The sequence below is a fragment of the Rattus rattus genome, chromosome 6 (genome assembly GCF_011064425.1).
Source record: "Rattus rattus isolate New Zealand chromosome 6, Rrattus_CSIRO_v1, whole genome shotgun sequence".
In the NCBI taxonomy this organism is placed as follows: Eukaryota; Metazoa; Chordata; class Mammalia; order Rodentia; family Muridae; genus Rattus; species Rattus rattus.
This window is the reverse complement of record NC_046159.1, coordinates 153361734-153384823: the sequence shown is the minus strand read 5'-3', so window position 1 is coordinate 153384823 and position 23090 is coordinate 153361734. Positions and strand designations below refer to the sequence as shown.

Below are 23090 nucleotides of genomic sequence, written 5' to 3'. Positions count from 1 at the left end.
ACTCGTCTCTGCTTCTTCAGTGCTGGGTATCAACTCAGGTCCTCACATACACAGCAACTGCTTCGCCCGCTCAGTTTATTTCCCCCATGTAAAAAGTTAGGCTTAGGATCGGAGAGAGGGCTGAGAAACTCAGGACTGTTAGTTCAATTCCTAGCACCTCTATACAGTGGCTCACAACCATCTGTAACCTCAGCTCCAGAGTATTTGACCTTCATAGGCAGGCACAGCTCAGAGTTGGGGGATGTGGCTCAGTGACAAAGAATTGCCTATCACGACAGGACACTGTGCCTGGGTTTGATCTGCAGCAACCACTGTCCACATGCCTGTCAAAAGGGGCAGATAGTGAACTGGAAGAAGGTGAAAATTACTTTATTCAATACACTGTCTGAGTTCCACTCATAATTACAGCCCAAAATATTTCCCTTGCTTATTGACTTTTTGGCTGTCCTTTATTTACCTAGATGTTTAGAAAAGTTAAATCTCTCAAATTACTGAAAGCCTATGTTCCATATACACACAAACTCATCAGGACAACCTCAGAAGTCATAGTTAGGGTGGAGTATGGGTCAGGTAGTACTCGCCTTGCCTGGGTGAGGCCCCAGTGATTCCCAGCACTATAAAAACATTGCTTTAAAAGCCATCAGCTCTTTCTCTTTGAAGGTCCCACACAGAGCTGCTGGTCTCTTACCACTCTGCTGAACACACTGGCCTGAATGTGAGGCGAACGCTGCTCAGCCTCCCAGACTGTAGGCTGCACAGCGAGCCTGGCTAAAGCACTCTTTCTGTATTGCACCCGATCCTTATACAGTCAGAAGCTCAACAGGTGGCGGCTTCAGTGGGATTTTCCCCAGGGTAAATTTCTGGGACTGAAACTGTTCCAGTTCTTCCTTTGTCAGCTGATCCCTGGGTGTGAACAGCGCGTTATCCGGGGCACTGGAAGCTGGGGCAGAGGTGGATATGCTGCTACCTCCAAACACATCAGTGCAAGGCTTGGCAAACACAGTCTGAGAATGTGGGCTAGGACTGCCGAAAGCAGCCACAGAACTTCCAAAGGCAGGGGCTGTGGCAGGGCCAAAGGGACTTGTTGCCATGGGAGCTGGAAATCCTGAAAACCCAGGCGATCCAAAGCTGGAAGCTTCAGGGCTCTTGAATGAAAATGACGCAGCAGATGTGGCTTCAGGTTTCCCAAGTCCAAAGGCTGGAATGGAGGATGAGACAGCAGAGCCAGCAGAGGGCCCAGCCCCAAAGGCTGGGTGACTTCCAAACACCGAGGTGCTTCCAGAAGGAGCAGTGGCCAGTCCAGGGCTTGTTTTAAAACTGAAGCTCTGAACAGTAGTGCTGCTGCTGTTATTCACTGGAAAACCTACAAACAGATTACAGTCGGGAAGTGTAGCCACACCACTCCTTTCTCATTTCAGACTGGGGGGGGGGCACCTGAAAACAAACTTAAAACCAGCCCTCTCAGCCCCACTGCCCGGTCATGACTGTGGCCGTGACCCACTGCACCCACGAGCAGAGTGGGGTGTGCACTTTTGGCTTGCCATCCTTTTCAGCAGTGTGGCCGTGTGATTGCTAGGCGCTGACAAAGGTCTCAAAGGCACTGCTGCTACACTGGGTGCTCCTATCAAGTCCCTGAGGGCCTTGCTGTGAAGGTGGAGCTTGCCTGGGACTTCCGATTCTCTACTTCAGCCTCTGAAGGCTGGAGTTACAGCATCACGCCTAGTTTCCCATGAGGCTGAGAAACATTCCTAAAACTTCTCCTGGAGCTGGTGGGCTGGTTCCCATCTGAAATCCCACTGCGGGGTTGGGGATTTAGCTCAGTGGTAGAGCGCTTGCCTAGGAAGCGCAAGGCCCTGGGTTGGGTCCCCAGCTCCGAAAAAACAGAACCAAAAAAAAAGAAATCCCACTGCAGGGGCAGAGGCAGAAGGATCAAGAGTCCTGGTTCAATAGTGAGCTCCAGGCCAGGCCACACAGTAATGCCCTGTCTCAGAGGCAGTGGTCTCTAAGCTGAGCTGCAGCCGTCCCTCACCCCCCCACCAGCCTGCCTCTCCAAAGCATTTGTGGAGCTAAGCTCTTCAAGGCCCCGCAATGGAGGAATTTGTGAGAATTATTTAAAATGGTGACTCAGGCTTTCTAAAGTTGAAATCCACGGAATCCCACTTTTCTGAGCCACACTGTCTCTTACCTGGTGACCCAAACGTCCCTGCTTGCTTACTTCCAAATCCAAACGCAGGTGCTGCTTGGCTGACCCCATCCTTTACGTCAGAGAGCTTAAACCCAAACAAACGCAATACCTGATGAATAATCACCGCAGACTGCTGCTACACCATACACATTCAAACTGTTATTCAAGTACGCACTTTAACACGCAAAATGTCCATAGTGTGATCATGAAAAGGAAGGATATGCCTCCACAAACTATAAAGTCCACTGCCATGAACATCTACATAAAACTGCTCTAGACATGAACAATGGTGTCTCTGGCTGGGGAACAACTGACTTTTATACTTGCTAAATTTCAACTTGTTACATTTCACTTGTTTAACTCAATTTATTAAATTAAAATTGTTAGAATTCGGGTTGGAGAGATGGCTCAGTGGTTAAGAACACTGACTGCTCTTTCCAGAGGTCCTGAGTTCAATTCCCAGCAACCACATGGTGGCTCACAACCATCTGTAATGGGATCTAATGCCCTCTTCTGGTGTCTGAAGTCAGCGACTGTGTACTCATATACACAGAATAAATAAATTTAAAAAAAAGTTAGAATTCAACTTGTTAAAAACATATTATAATCAGAAAAGCATTTTTAAATTATGATACACTGTATCCATATATAAAAACTTAAAGAATAAATAAAACTGCACTCGACACTAACACACATGTCAGTGTTTATCGAGTTAAACCTGCGTGTCAGTCGCTCTAGACACAGGTGACAGGACTGTCAGAGTATGCCTGGTCTACACACTAAGACGCTTCAACTCGAGTGTAGTCGCAGTGTTGTAGAAAGCTTACCACTGAAATTCTGTATCAGACTGTCCCTCTCTGCTAACTGACAACACCCTTTCAAGGAACCTTTCACCCACTCCTTCCCACTAAGACAGTTTTCTTCCTTCCTCCTCTTTCTTTCTTTTCCTTCTCCCCCCCACACCCCCACACATCCCCCCTCTTGTGAGACAGGGTTTCACTATGCATCCTTGGCTGTACTGGAACTGCTACATAGATTAGGCCTTGAGCTCATAGATATCTACTTGCCTCTACCTCCTAAGTGCTGGGACTGAAGCTGCACAGCATTGCACCCAGCTTGAAAACCTTCAGGCTGAGCTTCCTTTCCCTGGAAGTACCTTAGACAATTTTATCTAGTTCACATAAAGCTAGTTTTCAACAGTCCTCATGTCCTCATGTTGCAGTGCCCTCCCAAATAACATAAAATTATTTTAGTTGCTGCTTCAAAACTGTAATTTTGCTACTGTCATGAACTGTAAATAAATATCTGATATATAAATGTCTTATATGTGACCTCTGTGAAAGGGTCATCTCCCTCAGGTTGAGCAGAGTTCTGACATATTTTAGTGACTCCTAACACACTTACAGTCACCACAAACACACTTCTATTACTCTTGTTTTTTTCTTTTTTTCTTTCGGAGCTGGGGACCGAACAAGGGCCTTGCGCTTGTGAGCTAAATCCCCAACCCCACTTCTACTACTCTTAAGAGCTGCCTACATCCTGCCCAGGCAGACGGGCAGATAACAACCCTCGCTCCACCTCTGGTCCCACACGGTCGCTCATTAGCTCATTACTACAGACAAGCTGTGGTTCATAGCGACGGAATTATATAGGTTCTCTTTTGTTTTGTTTGTTCCTTGCTTCTTTGGACAGGAGGAGTAGTCACTAATAGGTGAATGCATAAACAAATCCTCATGACAAAGGAGTAACGACGGCGATGTGCTAAGCCACAGGTTGTTCCAGAAGAGCAGCGGAGGGACCTTACATTAACAATGGACTTCAAACATTCATCCCAGAGGGAAGTCTGTAGTTCCTTAGACTCAGATGTCACTGTCCTACCAGCTCTCGGCAATGGTGATGGGGCCACTTCTCAGCTGGGGTCAGAATGTGCTGCAACAGCCCCACTAAATTCAAAGGGCTCACAGCCCTGCAAGATGGAGTAAACACGTTTGTAATATTTTCCAATTTTCAAAACTAGTCCTATCCCAGTTAAAAACTTTATGTTAAAAGTCTTAAAACTTGGGGTTGGGGATTTAGCTCAGTGGTAGAGCGCTTGCCTAGGAAGCGCAAGGCCTGTTCGGTCCCCAGCTCCGAAAAAAAAAAAAAAAAAAAAAAAAGTCTTAAAACTTATTTATTTATTTAGAAACCAGGTCGAAGCATCCCAGGCTGTCTTGGAGTCCAGTATGTAGATCAGGCTGTTCTGAATTCAGAGACATCTATCTCTCCCTGTCTGCCCAGGGCTGGGACTAAAGGAATCTGCCATGTCTAACTGAAAAATGGTTTTAAAAGGTACAACTGTCCCTACTGTTCTGAGAAACAGAAATAAGTTCTAGAACTTCAGCTACAGATGACCACGTGATGAGGGTGCATGAGCACTCAGTGATAGGACATGTGACCACATGGGGGTGTGTGTGAGCACATGGTGAGGGTGTGTGTGGTGAGGGTGTGTGTGTGAGCACATGGTGAGGGTGTGTGTGTGAGCACATGGTGAGGGTGTGTGTGTGAGCACATGGTGAGGGTGTGTGTGAGCACATGGGTGTGTGTGGAGCACAGGGTGTGTGGGCACAGGGTGTGTGTGGGGGATGGTGTGAGGGGTGAGGGGAATGTGTGTGGTGTGAGGGCACATGGGTGTGTGTGGGCACAGGGGTGAGGGGTGTGGGTGTGAGCACAGGTGTGTGTGTGTGAGCACAGGGTGAGGTGTGTGTGTGAGCACATGGGTGTGTGTGTGAGGGTGTGTGTGTGTGTGAGTGTGTGTGTGTGTGTGTGTGTGTGTGTGTGTGGGTGTGTGTGGTGTGTGTGTGTGTGTGTGTGTGAGTGTGTGTGTGTGTGTGGGTGGGGGTGTGTGTGTGTGTGTGGTGTGGGTGGGGGTGTGTGTGTGCACAGAGTGAGGGTGTGTGTGAGCACAGGGGTGAGGGTGTGTGTGTGAGCACAGGGTGAGGGTGTGTGTGTGCGGGCACAGGGTGAGAGTGTGTGTGAGCACAGGGTGAGGGTGTGTGTGAGCACAGGGTGAGGGTGTGTGTGAGCACAGGGTGAGTGTGTGTGTGTGAGCAGAGGGTGTGTGTGTGTGTGAGTGAGCACAGGGAGAGGGTGTGTGTGTGCAGAGGGTGAGTGTGTGTGTGAGCACAGGGTGAGGTGTGTGTGAGGGCCCAGGGTGTGTGTGTGAGCACAGGGTGTGGGGTGTGTGTGTGTGTGGGGACAGGGGTGAGGGTGTGTGGGCTGGGGTGGGGGCACAGGGGGTGTGTGTGGGAGGGTGTGTGGGCACAGGGGTGAGGGGTGTGTGTGGAGCACAGGGTGTGGGGGTGTGTGGAGGCACAGGTGGGGTGTGTGTGGGGTGGGGCACAGGTGAGGGTGTGTGAGCACAGGGGTGAGGGGTGTGTGGCAAGCACAGGGGTGAGGTGTGTGTGTGAGGGCACAGGGTGAGGGTGTGTGAGCACAGGGGTGAGGGGTGTGTGTGTGTGTGTGCACAGGGGAGGGTGAGGGGTGTGTGTGTGAGCACATGGGGGGGGGGGTGGGCAGAGGGTGAGGGTGTGTGTGAGCACAGGGTGAGGGTGTGTGTGTGAGCACAGGGTGAGAGGTGTGTGTGGGTGTGTGTGAGCACAGGGTGGGGTGTGTGTGTGAGCACAGGGTGAGGGTGTGTGTGTGAGCACAGGGTGAGGGGTGTGTGTGAGGGGTGTGCCCAGGGGTGAGGGTGTGTGTGGGGGCTGGGGGGTGAGTGGGTGTGTGAGGGTGAGGGTGTGTGTGGGCACAGGGTGAGGGGTGTGTGTGAGCACAGGGGTGGAGCACAGGGTGAGGGTGTGTGTGAGCTGTGTGTAGGCACATGGGTGTGTGTGCACAGGGGTGTGTGAGGGTGTGGGTGTGGGGCACAGGGGTGAGGGGTGTGTGGTGTGGAGCACAGGGGTGGGGTGTGTGTGAGGCACAGGGTGAGGGGGGTGTGTGTGAGCACAGGGTGAGGGTGTGTGTGAGCACAGGGTGAGAGTGTGTGTGTGAGCACAGGGTGAGGGTGTGTGTGAGCACAGGGTGAGGGTGTGTGTGTGCGCAGGGTGAGGGTGTGTGTGTGGGCACATGGTGAGGGTGTGTGTGCGGGCACAGGGTGAGGGTGTGTGTGAGGGCACAGGGTGAGGGTGTGTGTGAGCACAGGGTGAGGGTGTGTGTGAGCACAGGGTGAGAGTGTGTGTGTGAGGGCCCAGGGTGAGGGTGTGTGTGAGCACAGGGTGAGGGTGTGTGTGAGCACAGGGTGAGGGTGTGTGTGAGCACAGGGTGAGGGTGTGTGTGAGCACAGGGGGTGAGGGTGTGTGTGTGAGCACATGGTGAGAGGTGTGTGAGTGTGAGCACAGGGTGAGGGTGTGTGTGAGCACAGGGTGAGGGTGTGTGTGAGCACAGGGTGAGGGTGTGTGTGAGCACAGGGTGAGGGTGCGAGCTGTGATCTTCTACAGAGACTTTGCTTTGCCCTTCACTAAGGGGGTTGGAAAGATGGCTCACAGGTTAAGAACATTGTTCTTCAACAGGGCAACCAACCAGAGCTTCCAGGACTAAGCCACTATCCAAAGACTATACATGACTGACCCTGGGCTCCAACCTCATAGGTAGCAATGAATAGCCTAGTAAGAGCACCAGTGGAAGGGGAAGCCCTTGGTCCTGCCAAGACTGAATCCCCAGTGAATGTGATTGTTGGGGGGAGGGCGGTAATGGGGGGAGGATGGGGAGGGGAACACCCATATAGAAAGGGGAGGGGAGGGGTTAGGGGGATGTTGGCCCGGAAATGGGGAAGGGGAATAACAATCAAAATGTAAATAAGAAATACTCAAGTTAATAAAGATTAAAAAAAAAAAAAAAAAAAAAGGACCTGACTTTCATTCCTGCACCACATGGCAGTCCTTAACCATAACTCCAGTTCTGGGGGACTGGACACCCTATTCCGACCTCTACTGCATCAGGCACATACTTGGTGCACAGACACATGTGCTGGCAAAACACACATAAAATAATGAAAATAAAAAACAAAAGCAATAGAGCTAGTGCTCGCCTTTAATCCTGGCACTCAAGGTGGGCTCAGGGTTCTCTATGAGTTCCAGGCTAGTCAGGGTCATTTCAGATGAGATTCTTGGAAAGCAATCAAGAGCTAGGCCTGGCAGAGCATGTCTATAATCACAGCATGGAAGAGGCCAAGACGGGGCTGTGGGTTCAAGAGCAGCCCGGGCTACAGAACAAGTTGCAGGACATCATGGTCTATTTACTTTTGTCTTAAACACCAACACAAAACAAAATAGATAAGGTACTTCTTTGAAGAAAATTCTTCAGTACTCACCAGAGCTCCTTTGGTCGACATATTTAGATTTTTCAGTTCATTTATCCTATTCCTCCACTGATTTACGAGCTGTTGAACAGAGTTTAGCTGGGGAGAGAAAACAAAAACTCCTCAGGACTGACTGTGTGCCAGAGATGTTCCAGCTCTAGCTGCCGTCTGCTTTCTCACTCCCTGTATCTTACGGTTGATCCCCTGAAGTGCAGACCTGGCGCTATCTGGACAGGAGGGAATGTGTGTAGTAGCTGAATGCACAGTGCTGACTGCAGACAACAGAAATTACTCCTTCAGGCACCCAGCTTATGCTACTGGCCCTGTCAGTCAGCCTGGTCTCTTTTGGCTGACTGGTCTGAGTGTTAATCTGTTGGGCAGAACTGCTGTTTGCGTGACTCTGCTTTCCTGGTCTTCATCCTGGATCAGCACCAATGCCTTTCAGATGACACAGGGTCTGAGCTGCAGGATTGGTCGATGGGTAACTTCTTAAAATAATAAAAACAATATCCCTTATCACTTAGTACATCATTATCAACTTATAGAACAACACAATTTAAAAAAGGCATTGACCTACATAAAATTAACAGTTCTCACTGTGGTGGTTTGAATATACTTGGCCCAGAGGGAGTAGAACTATTAGGAGTTGTGGCCTTGTTGGACGAAGTGTGTCACCAACCAATAGCCTCTCAAAGGCGCTCTTCACAGTGCCAAGCCTCAACTCCTTTGCATGACCCCCTCAGTCCTGGGTAGTCAACACAAGTGAGGCTGCACCTTCACCAATGGCCTTCCCTGGCCTCTCACAGTGCCCAGCCTTAGCTGTTCTTCATGACCACGTCATGCCTTCAATACCAGTACCACCTGGGTGACTTTACACATTACCAAGTACAGCCACAGAACGAGGAACAACCTTGGCTATCTCTGGAACACAGCTTCTTTGTGCTCTTAGAAAACACTTCCCAGAAGATTTCACCTCAGTGATGCTGGGGTGTCTTCTTCTTCTTCTTTTTTTTAAAGATTCTATTTTTTATTTATTCACTTATTATATATAAGTACACTGTAGCTGTCTTCAGATAGCTGGTGTCTTCTTAACCACGGATTAGCTCCAGCTGACCAGCATCAATGGTCCCAGTAGTCCGTCCTGTCTATTCTTGACTCTAAAGCCAGAGGCACATGGCCGAAGCTGCCGAGTTGTGCTGCCTGCTGGGGCTGGATTATGGCCCCCTTGTTCTATTACATTCTTACCAGCCTTTGTTTTCCAACTCCTTCAGTGCCTAAGGTGGGCTGTCCTGAAACATCTGTAGATTGACCTTGAACTCAGAGATCTGCATAGCTCTGTCTCCTTAATGCTGGGATTAAAGGTGAGTACCACCACGCCTGGACCTAAGCTTTTCATTTTTGATTTTAATCAAGTTGAAAACCAAGAATAGCCATCATGGTCCATCCCTTGTCAATTTGACACATGATGGTATCTCCCTATGTCCAAATGAAAACAATAACCAGTCACAGTATTGCCTAATGTCACTCTCCCTCGTACAACTGCAGATGCATATGCTCAGCTGGCTGGGGTCTTGCTGTGAGGTCACCACTCCCTTCATTCCACTGGTGCACCAGTCTTTGAGCCATACATTTTGTATTTTTCCTTTCTAAGCTTGCTACACTTCATCAAAACACTCCATGAGAGTAAACCATGGTGGGAAGCAGGGCAGTGTCCAGGCAGCATGGTGCTGGAATTGTTGCTGAGAGTTCTACATCTTGATCTAAAGACAGCCAGGAAAGGACTCCTTTTTGCAGGCAGATAGGAAGACGCTCTCTTCCATACTAGGTGGAGCCTGACCACAGGAGACTTTCAAAGCCCAGCTTCTCAATGGCACACTTTTCCTCCACAAAGGCCACACCTCCTAACAGCGCCATGCCCTGTGGGCCAGCATATTCAAACCACCACTCTCACCAAACATGTCAAAACACAAGGAAGCCACTACCAACACAGGAAGCCGTAACTGGCAGCCAATTGCTACTGAGGTAGAAGAACAGAAAACAGACTTACATAGCTCTGCAAGTTGTTGCTGGTTAAGAAGTTATGGTACTCAAGCCTCAACTCTTCCGGTGAAATGTCTGTGAAACCTGAAGTGAGGAATCAGTTGGATTAAACAATAATTACTGTTGATTCTGGTAGTAAAGCTAGAGTTTAAGACAAAATGTGACAAGGCTGGTTATCAGAAAAATTTCAAAGTCACAGGAAAAAAAAATCAAAGCCTATACACGAATGTTTACATTATTAAATTGGAAGAAAATACAGTTATTTCATCTTTGAATGAAGACTTATGTAAAGATAAAGAGTGAAAGAAAAAAAAGAGCAGACTACAGACACATTCAAACCAACACTGTTCCATCTGCAATAAAGAAATGGAAAAGGCAAAGGAGAAGCCCGGAGAACACACCTCACGCACATGAGTAACACAATACAGAAGCATTGCTCCTAAGTCAGTGCAGGGACAGGCAAAGGCAGAGGTCAAGCAGCTCACTACAATTTCAAAAGCAAGTAAAGAAAACAAGAAAATTAAAAATTCATTTCAGTCATAAAACGCTCTCCTCACAGACTGGCAGACAGTAAGAACAGATGGCCACTGTCCCTCAGGTGTGCTGATAGGTGCTGTTCTGAACACACTAGGGGGTTTCCTGGGGCAAACTGTCCATAAAAAGCACAAGTGCTAACTGCTCAGACTCTGACCTACCTTTCCGGGGTTTAACTTCAGACACTTGTGTCATACAAAAGGACGCTTATTCTAATACTCTCATTGATAATTAATGTAGACTAGTGGGGCTTCGGAATGGAGCTCTGCTCCGTGGTAGGATGTTTGTTGGCATGCATGGGGTCTGGGGCCCTGTTGAAAAAGGCAAGTATGCAGAACAAGACTGCACGGCCCCTTGATATAGAGCATGTAAGTGCATAAGTAACGGGTGCGGGATGTTTGGCCTGCATGAATGCATGTGTACCACACGTGTGCCTAGTGTCAGATAGATCCCCTGGAACTGCAGTTAGTCAGTTTGAGCTGCCATGCAGAAGCTAAAATCATTACAGGTCCTCTGGAAGAGCAGTTGGTGTTCTTAACATGCATAGATTTTAAAGGAAATACCAAAAATGTCTCAGTTTTTCTATACCACCAAGTGGTTTTATTGTCTACACTAATGGCTGTACTTTTAGCACTGAGAACACTAAGAAAGGCAATGTTTTTATTTTCAACACAGATGTCCTTGGAACCCGTGTACCATTTAGTTTACTCCAGTGCAGAAAGCACTCAGGAATCATACTGGATTTATTTTTCTGTATCTAAAATATTAGCATCCTGCTGGTTCAAATCAGAACTCGACTTTGACCAATTCTGTGTCCACTGCCAATAGGTCTAACTCGGTCACCAGCCATCACTTCCTAACTTGTCTCCCTGCCTCTTTTCTTGTCCCCACTCCCAAGGGCTCATTCTCTCTCCTTCCTGTGCCACGGAATCAGACTTTCTAGTCAGACCTCAGCCTTCTGCTGAGGCTCTGCAACAGCTGCACACCCAACCTAATTAGAGCCAACAGCATGTGGGCCTCGGCTGCCGCTGCCACGCTGGCACTGTGCTGTGTCACTTGTGATTGTCTTTCTTCTATTATTTGGGCTCACTGCTCTCACCTCAAGGCCCCCACACTATCTGTCATATTGCTAGGAATGCCTTTCCCCAGGCTTCTTATACCAGATACCTTCTCGTCCTCCAAGGGTTTCATAAGAATGTAACAACTCTCCATCAAGAAACTGTTCACTTCAATCCCTGTTCTTTCAAGCTGTGACTAGGTTCTTATCTGAAGCACAGAATACAGAAATTAGAATACAGAATTATTTGAGTACAATAATTATTTGAGTAGCTATTTTTGCAGGTTTTAGAAGGATGGCATGTAATGGCTAATCCTGGTTGTCCACGACACTCTGGGGAAGAACCCCATTTGAGGAACTGCCTGTCAGACTGGCCTGTGAGAATGTCATGGGACGTTCTCCTGATTACTGACTGACGCATGAGGGCTGAGGCCCAGCTCACTGCAGCTAAAACCATCCCAAGGCAGCTGACCTGGACTGTGTATTGAGATATTTAAAGTGCATCTTCCATGGCTAAGAGGGTTTACTAGTCAGTGATTTTTATTTCACTTAGAATAGGGATAACTTTACTTCCTCAAGTTAGATAAATCCATCGGTTTTATCAACAACACTTTTATACCAGCACTGCACATTTCAACACTGAAAGTGGCCATTAGTGTCTTAGTTATTATGAAAACTTGTATGAACGTATCCAGTGCCTAGTGATATCTCAGGGATAGGCTGCCAGATTTAACTAACAAGAAAAACAAACAAATAAAACAAAAAACAGATGTGTACATAAATTGAAATTTCAAATATAAAACAAATTTAAGTATATATACTATACAGGATACATATATTGAGAATATTTTCTTATCTGAACTTTAACTTTAATTTAACTGAATGTCCTATATTTTACATGGTCACCCCTATGCAGAGCTCTATTTCAGAGAGATAAGACATTAGGCTTTAGGTCCACTTGTGAATTAAGATTTACTACTTGGCAGTACTTAAGTATAAACCAACCTAGGGCTTACTAAGTTTACTATATTGCTTATGGAACTTACCACTACCTTAAATGAACTGTTTTCTCAGTTTTTTGTTCTCCTTCACCCAGAACACAAGGTTCCAGGAAGAAGCTCAGAGGCCCAGGGCTTTTGTGTCCCTTGAATGCAGACCAGGGAGCAGGAGAGACCAAAGTGAGTAAGTTTTTACCTGAAGAAGGGAGTGCTGGGGTCAGCCGGAGGCGAGGCGGGAGGCCTGGCCTCCTGAAATCTGACCCTGGCTCTGCTGGGCCTCACCAGGAGAGACTCAGGCTCTCCATAAGAGGCTTGGAAGAACTTGGGAGCCATAGGGATCATGGGAAAAACAAAATGGAAAGAAAAGAATCTTCTACAGAAATGCCATGCCTGTGGCTTCCTGAGAGTCTTAACAGGCTTTCTGAAGAAGTGGGATTCTTGGGAGGGAAGAAGAAGAACTGTAAGCAGTAGCAAGGGCTGTAATGGCAGGCAGCGTGGGACCCTCCTGTCTCTGAGGTAACTAGCGAGGGCGCCCTGAGGTTTTACAGAGGGAAACAATAAAGCAGAGCCTTTCCTTAGGTTGACAACTAAAATGTGATAGGTTCTGATTTTACTATTCTTTCTTGAGAATAATACAACTTAAAAGAATGACATTATTGGTTCTCAGTCTCTGAAGCATGACGTTTAGCTGAATACTTGTACTCTAAAAAATATCAAATTCTAGCTAAGTTTGGAATAAATGTCTTTAGCATGGCCCAGTTCTAGACAGTAGAAATTTCCTATTTAAAACCACAAGGACTGGGCTAGTTCCACGGCCTAGCCACAGGGCTTTGGCTTGGGCATGTCTGCAGGTCTGGGTCCAATCGTCACCGAGAACCAACCAGCCAACAAGTCAGCCACGTTTCCCAGTTACCTGAAATGTTGGGTTTCTTTCTCACTGGTGAGTAAACAGAAAACATCCACTGCCCCGAAGACTCCCAAACCTCTACGTCCTTAACAATTCCTTCCCTGGGAGAAGAAAAGAAATAAAAGTGAGAGTACTGGATATTTCACTTGCTTGTTGAAATTTGTTACTTATGAAGTTGAATGACTGAAAATTTAAATTCTAGTAAATACATAAATTTACATAGTTTTCATTTTCTTTTCTTTCTTTCTTTTTTTATTTTTTAGACAGTGTTTCATTCCTTGGCTGTCTTGGAACTCACTCTGTAGACCAGGTTGTCCTCAAACTTACCTCTGCTTCCAGAGTGCCAGGATTAAAGCCGTGCACCACCACCACCTTATTTTCTGAAGACTTTTTTCTACCTTAGAAGTCTACAGAACTATGAATTACAACCTGAGCATGGTGGAGTACCTGGGTAAAATTCCAGCACCTGGGTAAAGTTTGAGGAGAATTTTGAGGCCAGGCAGGGTAATACAGTGAGTTTAAGGTTAATCTGGGCTACACAACTTGTTTCCAAAACAACAAACACCTTGTATTTTGTAGTTACAAATAATATACAACAATTGATAGTGTTGGCTTCCTAATTCAGAGAAAAACTAATCGATATACTTAAGAATTGTCAGAAATATAATATTTTTTAAGGAACTAAATACAGTGCACCATATTTTTTAACTGGAAACAACAGAAAGCACTACTATTAGTCATAGAGAATCATTAAAACTTAAGAGTGGGTTATAGGACTTTAGACATGTTTTACTTAAATTCTCGACTTTGTAATATGAGAAGCAGGTCCATGCACTTAAAACATACACTTTTAAGTAATTTATTTCTAGTTTTATGTGCCTGGATGTATGCCTGTGTGAGGGTGTTGGATCCCTTGGAACCACAGTTACAGAAAGTTGTGAGCTGCTGTGTGGGTGCTGGGAATTGAACCCAGGTCCCTTGAAGAACAGCCAGTGTTCTTAACTGCTAAGCTACCTCTCCAGCCTTCAGGTCTGTGCATTTAACAGCTAATCTGAGCAAACTTATACATTAATAAATTAATGTTTCTTTCCTATCAAATGTGACCATTAACTAGTCAAGTGATAGGTATCACAAAGAATGTTATTACACTTAGAATCGAAATACACACACACACACAGACACACACACACACTTGATGCTTGCCCAATACAGTTGAAGATTTAGGTTCAGTCCTTAGTATTTCAGAAGCAAACAGCTGGTGAGGGGACACACACCTTTAGTCCCAGCAACTTGGAGGTAGAGGCCGTGAGACCTGAGTTACAAGCCAGCCTGGGCTACATAGGGACACCCTGCCTTAAAATAAAACAAAGCCTACCTGCCCCCTCAAAAAAAAAAAAAAATACCCCAAACAAACCTAAAAATCCACTCTTTATGGCACTTCAAATAGAGTAACTGGAATAAAGGTTTTCCAAAGACACATGTGTGCTATAACCAGTAACCTTGAGGATAGCAATTGTTCTGAATTATCCAATACTCTGTAACGAGCGCAGAGCACACAGACCATTTAAGCAAGACTAACCTTTGAAATGTGCTAGTACAGTAGGAAGTGGACCAGTGCAGGCAGTCCTAAGAACGCACACTGCTAAGTGACGCGGTCTGAGATGCTCACAGTGTGAACAGGCTGGCTGGGCCACAGGACCGTGGCCGACTTCTTTTTCTTGTTTTGTTTATTCTGACTTTCAAAACCATTCTTTTTTAAAAGAAAATACTGTAAGTGCTTCTGGAAAAACCAATCAATTGGGTGGTGATTTTCTATGGCACTTTAACTCACAGAAGTTTCTTTTCATCTTTCTGCTCATCAGAGAGAGGTGAGGCAAAAGGGTTTTGAGGTGACCCAAAGCCTCTGCTGGTAGAAGCTCCAGAATCAAAAGGGCCGAAGGGCGGTTTGTCCTGACCTCTGCTGCCACCCCAGGGCGTGCTCTTGGAGAAACTGGACGGCTGGATGACGTTGGAGTACCTCTGGCTGCCTGCATTCCACCCCCGACGGTTACCCCCTGAAATCATCAACAAAACAACCAGAAAATTGGTAAATTTTTCAAATCTTGAAAATCTCTGTAACATTTTATCTTATGTCTTGAAATTATACAAAGGCTAATAAAGTGCTATTTTCTACTAGTCTTAAATGGCGATCTCTTTCTGATTTACAGCTTATTATATGTTATAACAAATCACATGAAGTTCTATTTACATTAAAAAATAAGATCAAGGCCAGCCCTGTGGAGGGAGAGACAGGCAGACCTCTAAATTCCAGGTCAGCCAGGGATACATAGTGAGGTCCCATCTCAAAAAGCAAATAAGAAACCCAAAACCCAAATCGACAAAAGGCAACAAGATGAGATCAGTGTGATCATAGAAATATAGAAATATATCGCTGAGTTCAGTGTTAAGCCTATTAAATTGGCCATGGGGGGAATAAATTAAAAAATACTCTAAATATCTCTAAAAGCTTTGGGGTAAGCCAGGCATGCTCAGGACCCCTGTTTGACCTAGCACTGGATGTGTGTGTGCTTCTACACTGGGCCATACGGAGACAATGAATGAAAGAGAACAATCAACAAACTGGACAATAAAAAGGGTTAAACTTTGCTTTCTGTCCTTAAATAGGTATTTAAAAGGCATTGCCCCAGTCTTTACTCTGTGAACACAGTGCCCACCCACCTATCCTTCATACGGAGATTACGGAACATACTAATAGGTGGATAAGTACAGTGTAGGTTTTTCACAACTCACTGGACTTGTTGAGGTTTCAATATTGTTTTTAATCTTATCACTTCCTAGATGATGCTAGGATAAAATAATTTATCTTAGAATTTAGAAAATATGACATTTAATATATACTAAAAACAGAGCAATGGGTGTACCCATATTCTAAACTACTCAATAAATCCAAAGAGAAAGAAGGTAGCTGAACTGATTTCTGAAGGAGGAATTAATGGCATTATGGCATTTTGTTTTGAAGTTCCAAATCTGTTGCTGGGGGATTACACAGCATGGAAATAAAACTTCCTTTATGCTGCCGCTCAGTGGCCATAATTTTAGCCTTAAAATTCCAAAGCATTCTTTTTCTTTCTTTTCATCCTAAAGTTTTACTTATATTTTATTTTTCACCTAATTATCTATCTACTGAACATTTACTTGCAAATTACTACATTTAAAGTAGGTTTCCAGAAACCAAACATTACTCTTAGCAGTCCCGGAGTACATCAATATCTATGGGACCCTGAGTCCTAATTTGGAGTCCTTCACTAGACAGACTGTAGATGATACAATCTGCCTTCTCCACGAAAAGAGTGGAAACATCAAACTACCATGCAACCGGGAGCTGGAGGGACCTTAAAGAGAAGGGGAAAGAGAAGTACCCACTGATACCGTCAAGAACTAGGTTCCGGTTCGGTAAGAACTGGGCAGTGGTGGCACATGACTTTAATTAAGCACTCAGGAGGTAGAGGCAGGTTGATCTCTGTGAGTTCAAGGACAGCCTGGTCTACAAAGAAGAGTTTCAGGACAGCCAGGGCTATTACACAGAGAAACACTGTCTCTAAAAACCTAAAAACCAAAACCAAAGCAAACAAACAAACAATCAACAACAAAACCCAACATCACAACAAAGTCAAAAAGAAAAAAAAACAAACAAACAAATAAAACAAATAAAAAAATTAAGAGAATAAAACGTATTTATCTTTGACTTTTGAAACCTTGTGTTATGCTGGTTTAATGTCTGGTTCCTGAATACCCTTTCCACAAAACCTGTAAGATTCTTGGCCCGGTGTCTCAAGCTACCGACTAGAGCCCAAATTTTAAGAGCTTGTGATCAAGAACAAGAGAGTAGGGCAAAGGGTCTGAACGAGAATTCTCCCAATCGCTGCCATTCACCAACATTAAAAACGCAGTTTGGAAGTAGCACCCAGTCCAAACGCCTGTCCACATCTAACCAGTGGAAAGAACGAGCCCAACTACTGGGCGAAACATCAGAAGCCAGGGCAGATGTCAGGGTGAGGGAGAGCGTCTGCACCACGTGACTCCGGCTCAGGGCTCAGCCATCACCTGAGGGCGGCTGCTGCTGTGGTGGCGGCTGCCGGGCCCCGGCCGCACCCCGGGCGCCGGGATGCTCGTTCCAGCAGCGGTCTCCGAAGCGGCACCGGCCTTGAAGGAAAAACTGGCAAATGGTCATCGTAGCGCCGTCGCAGCCCGTCCCTACTCGCGGTCAGCTGCGAGGGCCCAAGCTCCAGCAACCGCGGTCCGGCTAGTGTGACGTCATCTCCCCGCGCCCAGGTTCTGTGACCTATCTGTGCGGCGAGAGGCGTGGGCTTTAGCCAATGGGGTTTGAGAGGAACTGAGACGTCAGCGCTCGGGTAAAGGAGTCCTGAGAAAGCGGGCTGTTGAAAAGGAACGCAGGCATTGGATCCCGGAACCGCACCCGAATCTAGAGGATACCAGCAACCCTCTACTTGGCTGTAGTTTGCGAGACTCATTCGTTCTTTACATTTACTTAGAAAAAAAAAAAAGGGCCTGGCCGTTTATCATAAGGGAAGACTTACAGAAAGTCAGCTGTAACTAGGACATAGTACTCAATGCAGGCGAAAAGCATCTATTAGTTTCTTAGTTGGTACCGTCTTACAATTTCACGTAAATGTTGCCTTTTGAAATTTTATCAGGGAGAATGAAAAAATGTAAAACCGACACAGCAACAACCTGTTTTTCCTTAGGAGCACAGTTTCAATTTACTGGTTTTTGTTTGTTTTGTTTTTGTTTGTTTAGATACAGTCTTAGCCCCTGGTTGGCCACGAACCCACAGAAATCCACCTATCCAAGTATCAACTTGATTACTTTTAGAATCACCATAGACACATCCCTGAGCATGTCTGTGAAGATGCTTCCAGAAAGGTTGAACTGGACAGAAGCTGTACCCTGAATGTGGACTGCACCCTCAAAGGAGTGGGCATGCACTGAATAAAAAGGTAAATTCGAGTTGAGCATCCATTGCTGTTGCTAGCCTGCAATTGCAGTGTGACCAGCTGTTTCATGTTGCCCTTCCAAGCTGTGATAGACAGCACCTTTAATCTGTGAGCCAGAATCAACACATAATTCCTGAGGTTGTTTTTGCCAGGTTTTGTCACAGTAATAGGAAGTGTACAAACACATTGAGACCCAGTCTGGTCTCAAAAGTTAGTTATCCTCCTGCCTCAGCTTAACCAGTGTGAACTGCCACTATTTTTAATCTTCATACCCCCCACAACAAATTGAGTTATGTTAAAAAAGGAATAAAACTAGTAAGATCAGTGTGAAACTTAAGGTATTCAAAAGGATCAATCAGGGTTGAATGCTGCAACCTGCGAAATGCCCAGTTTACTGAAGTTTAGTGAGAATCTGGTTTGGTGCCATATTGAATGGAGTAAATTGGAATTTCCCTAATGCAAACAAATCAAAAAGGAATATACTTAGTTGAATGGCATGCTTTGGTATTGGTATATTAAAATATTTCCTGGCTCAAGAAGTTTCCATGAGACTATAATAATAAGTTTTAAAAACTAGACCACAAAGCCACAATTACTGTTTATAGTATGTAACAATTCTTGGCTACTAAACATTCATACTCAAATTGTGATTCTCAAAAGTAAAAACCATGTATTATCAAAATAGACCACTTCAAAGGACAGAACACTGACAAACCCAGTATCTATTGAAATGAAAGCAAAGTACATTATAGGAAAGGAAATTTTTGAAAAAGTAATGAAATGTACTTTGTATACAATTTTATACAAAGCAGTTTGTATAAAAGTAAGATACTTTGAATAGTTTACTTTAACCCATTTTCCTTTAGAATTGTGTACAATAGTTCTGGGATTGGGGGGAGACACATTCTTATTAGGAACATGATACAGGCTATTAGGGGTAAATGAACTTTATTAAAAGAACAGCTAGTATATTTAAAACATTTTAACAGCATAGTCTACAGGTGTAACTGCTCTGTCAGTATATCTATAGTGTGGTAAGTGAATATTTTGTCGTCAAAAAATTTAGCTACATTAACATTTGTGTTTGCCTGCATGTATGCATGTGCTTCACTGAGTGTGTCTGGTACTTGAGGTAGCCAGAAAGAGGGCATTGAATCCAAAACTAGAGTTGTCGATGATTGTGAGCCTCCGAGTGGATGCAAAGGACGACACCTAGGACTTTCTGCAAGAACAAGTCCATCTCTCCAGCTTCAACTAGCCACATTTAAAAATAGTGCAAACTTCAACATCTTACATAAAAATGTTTGCAATGTCTAATCTAGTGTTGCAGGATGCTTGATTGTGCTGTGAACCTCCAAGATTGGGTTATTTACTGAAAAAACAAAAGTTTCTAGTTGTGGTGTAACTCTTAGCACACCTCTAATTCCTCTGCTAGAATACAGACATGCCTTAGTACACAGCTTTAATCCCAAACAAGGAGAGTAAAGTTAGTTTTTAATAGGGAGCCTCTATGTTCGGAAGTGGTGTCTAATTGAGTGGCAGACAAAGTGACGGGCCAGAGAAAGACTGGACAGAACAGGATATGCCCAACTCTCACAAGAGGAGGACCATGGAGCTACAGAAGAGGGAGCAGAGAGAAGGAAAGGAGGAGGCAGTCACTGTGACTTGTAGAGAACAAGCTAGACACAGGTGAAGACAGAACCACCCAGAGAATGAGGAGAAGCCAGAAGATTAGAACAGACTGCCAGACGTACTACGAGGCCAAGCAGAGCGATTTCAATCAGAGACTGAAAGAGAAGCCGGATTCAATCAATTTGGAGAGGAGTTTGAGGCAGAGCATCTGAGTGGAACCAGCCAGAGTTCAGGAAGAGCGAGAAAGGATGGTTTATTCAGCAGTCGGTCTCAGAGGCTGAGAATGCTCTAGGCCTAGAATAGACTGTGTGGAGGCTAGAAGCCTTCAGGACTAGGCCTAGGGTAGCAGACAGAGGCAGTAAGCTTCTGAAATGACAATCACATCAAGCGAATAAAGGATAACTACAGTTTAGAGGTGGAGGTTGCCTAAGGCTGGAATTTGTAAACGTGTAATGGGTTAAATAGTGTTCCTCAAAAAAATTCATTCATATTCATATATATATGAAACTCTAGAATGCATTTTCATTTGTAGCCAGCATCTTTGCAGATTTAAGTGGTTTAAGACAGAGTACCAGAATCCTTCTGATGTGGTGGTGCATACCTTTAATCTCAGCATTTAGAAAGCAGAGGCAGATGGGTATCTTGAATTCTGTCAGCTGGGGATAGCTCCAAGGTTAAGGGCACTAGTCGTTCTTCTAGAGGACCTGGGTTCAATTTCCAGTACCCACGTGGTGGTTCACAACCAGATTCAGGGGATCTGACTCCATTTTCTGACTTTTGTGGGCACCAGGCACACAGATGGTGTACATTCATTCATACAAGTAAGTAAAAAAAAAAGTAATGGTCCAAATAAATGCTGTGTTTACAAAATAACTACGTGAAGAAAGTTACACAAGAGAAAAATGGCCATGAGAAGACCAAGGTATAAGCTAAGACATAAACGCCAAGGACAATGGCAACCAGCAGGAGTAGGAATGGGGTGTGTAGGGGTTTTGCCCAGTCCTGTGAAAGCCAGATTTGAGACATCTGGCCTCCAAGTAATGAAAATACACTGGTGGTTATCTATTAAGCAAGCAGTAGTTGGTAGCAGTCTAGAAAGCTAATACATGGGAAACAGGGAGTGATTACTAAGTAAGTACAGAGTTTCTTTTGGAGGGGTTATGAAAACATTTGAAAAATACGACGACTGTACACAGTAAAAATAGTTAAAAGCCACTAAACTGGTAGTTTAAATGGCTAAGTTGTATGCCAATGGATTGCATTTCAATAAAGCTGTCTATACATAAGAACTCGACACATAAACCTGTCATTTTCAACTTCACTTTTAGTTTAAACATTTTAGAGTCTGTTATAACCTCCATAGAGAGAAAACTTTTAAATGGAAACTTTCACAGATTTTAAAAATATTATTGAACACACTTAGAATGAATAAATAAAGCAAATTATTTAAGTTAAAAATATTTAATATCGGATAAAAACATTGATTGACAGTTTAACATGGCACATTTCATACATAGTCAAAGGGTAAAACATTGCTGGGAAAATTTATAGTCCGTTTGGTAATTTGTTGTCCAAATAAAAGCAATGAATAGTGATATATTTAATGCCAATTATTACAAAACTTTTAGAGAAAACTCAGTTATCTCTAACATGTTTTGCTAAGAGAGAAAAAAAAAAAACGTATCTTTTAAGATCCATATGATTCTGGGCTAAATTATCAGTGCTTTTCTAGTAATCTAGAAATTTCTTCAAACAGCATTTCTTCTGTTGGTTAACCGTTCTTACTGATTGGCTCTCGCAGTAGGGGATGAGGACATACAGCACTTTTCACACTGTTCAGTAAAACCATATAAATTAACGATGGGTGCTAAGCTTTATATTTTATACAGAAATGTGTAATATTTCATTTACTTGGACTGAATATATTTTATGAGTAATTGGGTACAGTGTTAAGTCCCCCAAATCTGTGATGTTTTGTGAGAAGATATACATGTTTGAGCTGCTCTTGCTTACTTTAAAATGGAGTAATTTGGCACTAAATGAAATAAATGAAGACAAGCAAAACACGTAACACTATTATAGTTTCTCTATCATCAGAGTTTACCATCTCGGATTGTAATTCATACTACTACTTAGTTCTCGACCAACCAGAAACAAAAAGACCTAACTACACAGCACGGACACAATTAGGAAAATAGAATCTAGAGCTAAGCTGAGGCTACTTCTCTGATGAGCATGCCCCACTCTGCCACAATCAGTTACACAGTTGCAATTCCTGTTTGCAAGAAGTGCTTGCAACTTTTCACGTTTTCTGGCTGATAGGTTCTTGGTTATATGGCCAACTAAAATATGGTCTTTGAATTAAGTAAGGAGGTCCAGATGATATAAACTGATATCTTACTGGAATCTTACTTTATCAAAATACCAGATCAGTACTTCATAACCGAACTCTTGGACTAAACCACTGGCGGCCATATGTCTAAGTTTCAGATGACCGGAGTCCGTTCACCGTCCCCTCATGTTTCCAGGGTCTCTTCGTTTGCCCCACAAGTATCAACCACACAAATCAGACAGCTTGTGACTGGGAAAGCGCGGACTTTGGAGTTGGCTACCCACTTGTCTGTCTCAGTGTTGTACTCAAGGATGTGCCCCAATCGGCCTACACCCTGAAACCCTGCCAGAACATAGATGATAGAGCCAACTGCTGCACACTTCACTGTCACGCCCCTCCACGGCATCGGTGACACCATCTTCCATTCATTTAACTTGATGTCATAATACTCCACGTTGTCCAGGCCCCCTTCAAAAGAACAAGATACGAGAACTGTATCACCGATTCCTGGATCTCTTCACCAGTTTTGTTAAAAAAATTTTATATTTTATTTTCAAAAAAAATTGTTAAAATGTAGAAAGGATATAAGAGCTTTATAATCATGACCCACATATCCATTACCTAAATACTTAAAACATAAAAGAAATTGAGAAACACAACAAAATGACAACAAAAAATAAACCCCACACATTTCCTACAAATGTTCTATCCTGAAAAAGAAAATTAAAAAAGCAGTGATTTGCTTTGGTTATAAATGATTTCAAATGTTTTTCTTCCTATCTTTTAGCAATTTATGGAAAATACCAGTGGATAAGAATAACAGAAAAGAAGTTATTGTTTTACTTAACACTTAAAAATCCTGAAAAAATGAAGTACTGTTTCTAGATTCAGTTCATATTTCTCCTTATTTAAGATCATTATTAGCATTACATGAGAAAATGAAAAGGTCAGTCCTAAAGAGTAAAGACACTTCCAACAGTGTCTGAAGTGCTGAAAGCGGGGAGGTGGGAGGGGGTGGGGGGTGAGGGACCCCCTCACAGAAGCAGGGAGTGGGGGGT

The 23090-nt window shown here is 44.3% G+C and overlaps 2 protein-coding genes across 3 annotated transcripts in view; both read right to left on the bottom strand.

Annotated features, from left to right (window-relative positions):
• Positions 1-353: 353 nt before the first annotated feature.
• On the bottom strand, positions 354-17385 carry Nup42 (nucleoporin 42). Its single transcript, XM_032907112.1, has 7 exons — positions 17158-17385; positions 14885-15107; positions 13060-13154; positions 9565-9641; positions 7530-7616; positions 2186-2270; positions 354-1363 (listed from the first exon to the last, which is right to left on the bottom strand). Exons 1-7 carry the CDS (start codon positions 17282-17284, stop codon positions 801-803), a joined length of 1257 nt encoding a protein of 418 aa, XP_032763003.1. The 5' UTR covers positions 17285-17385; the 3' UTR covers positions 354-800.
• A 3757-nt stretch (positions 17386-21142) lies between these two features.
• Positions 21143-23090, bottom strand: part of Klhl7 (kelch like family member 7) — a 49488-nt gene continuing 47540 nt past the window's right edge. For both annotated transcript variants that reach the window (XM_032907110.1, XM_032907111.1), the window contains exon 11: positions 21143-22500. In XM_032907110.1, coding sequence (XP_032763001.1) covers positions 22217-22500 — 284 coding nt within the window. In that variant the 3' untranslated portion in view covers positions 21143-22216. The remainder of the gene's footprint in view (positions 22501-23090) is intronic.

Excerpts from the sequence above, each read along its gene's own strand:
- Nup42 (XM_032907112.1), bottom strand. The coding sequence starts at position 17,284 with ATGACCATTTGCCAGTTTTTCCTTCAAGGCCGGTGCCGCTTCGGAGAC. Across the intron at positions 15,108-17,157 it reads ACAGCAGCAGCCGCCCTCAG|GGGGTAACCGTCGGGGGTGG; the intron begins GTGATGGCTGAG and ends TGATGATTTCAG. Across the intron at positions 2,271-7,529 it reads TGTCGACCAAAGGAGCTCTG|CTCTCTGACGTAAAGGATGG; the intron begins GTGAGTACTGAA and ends TTTGGGTTTAAG.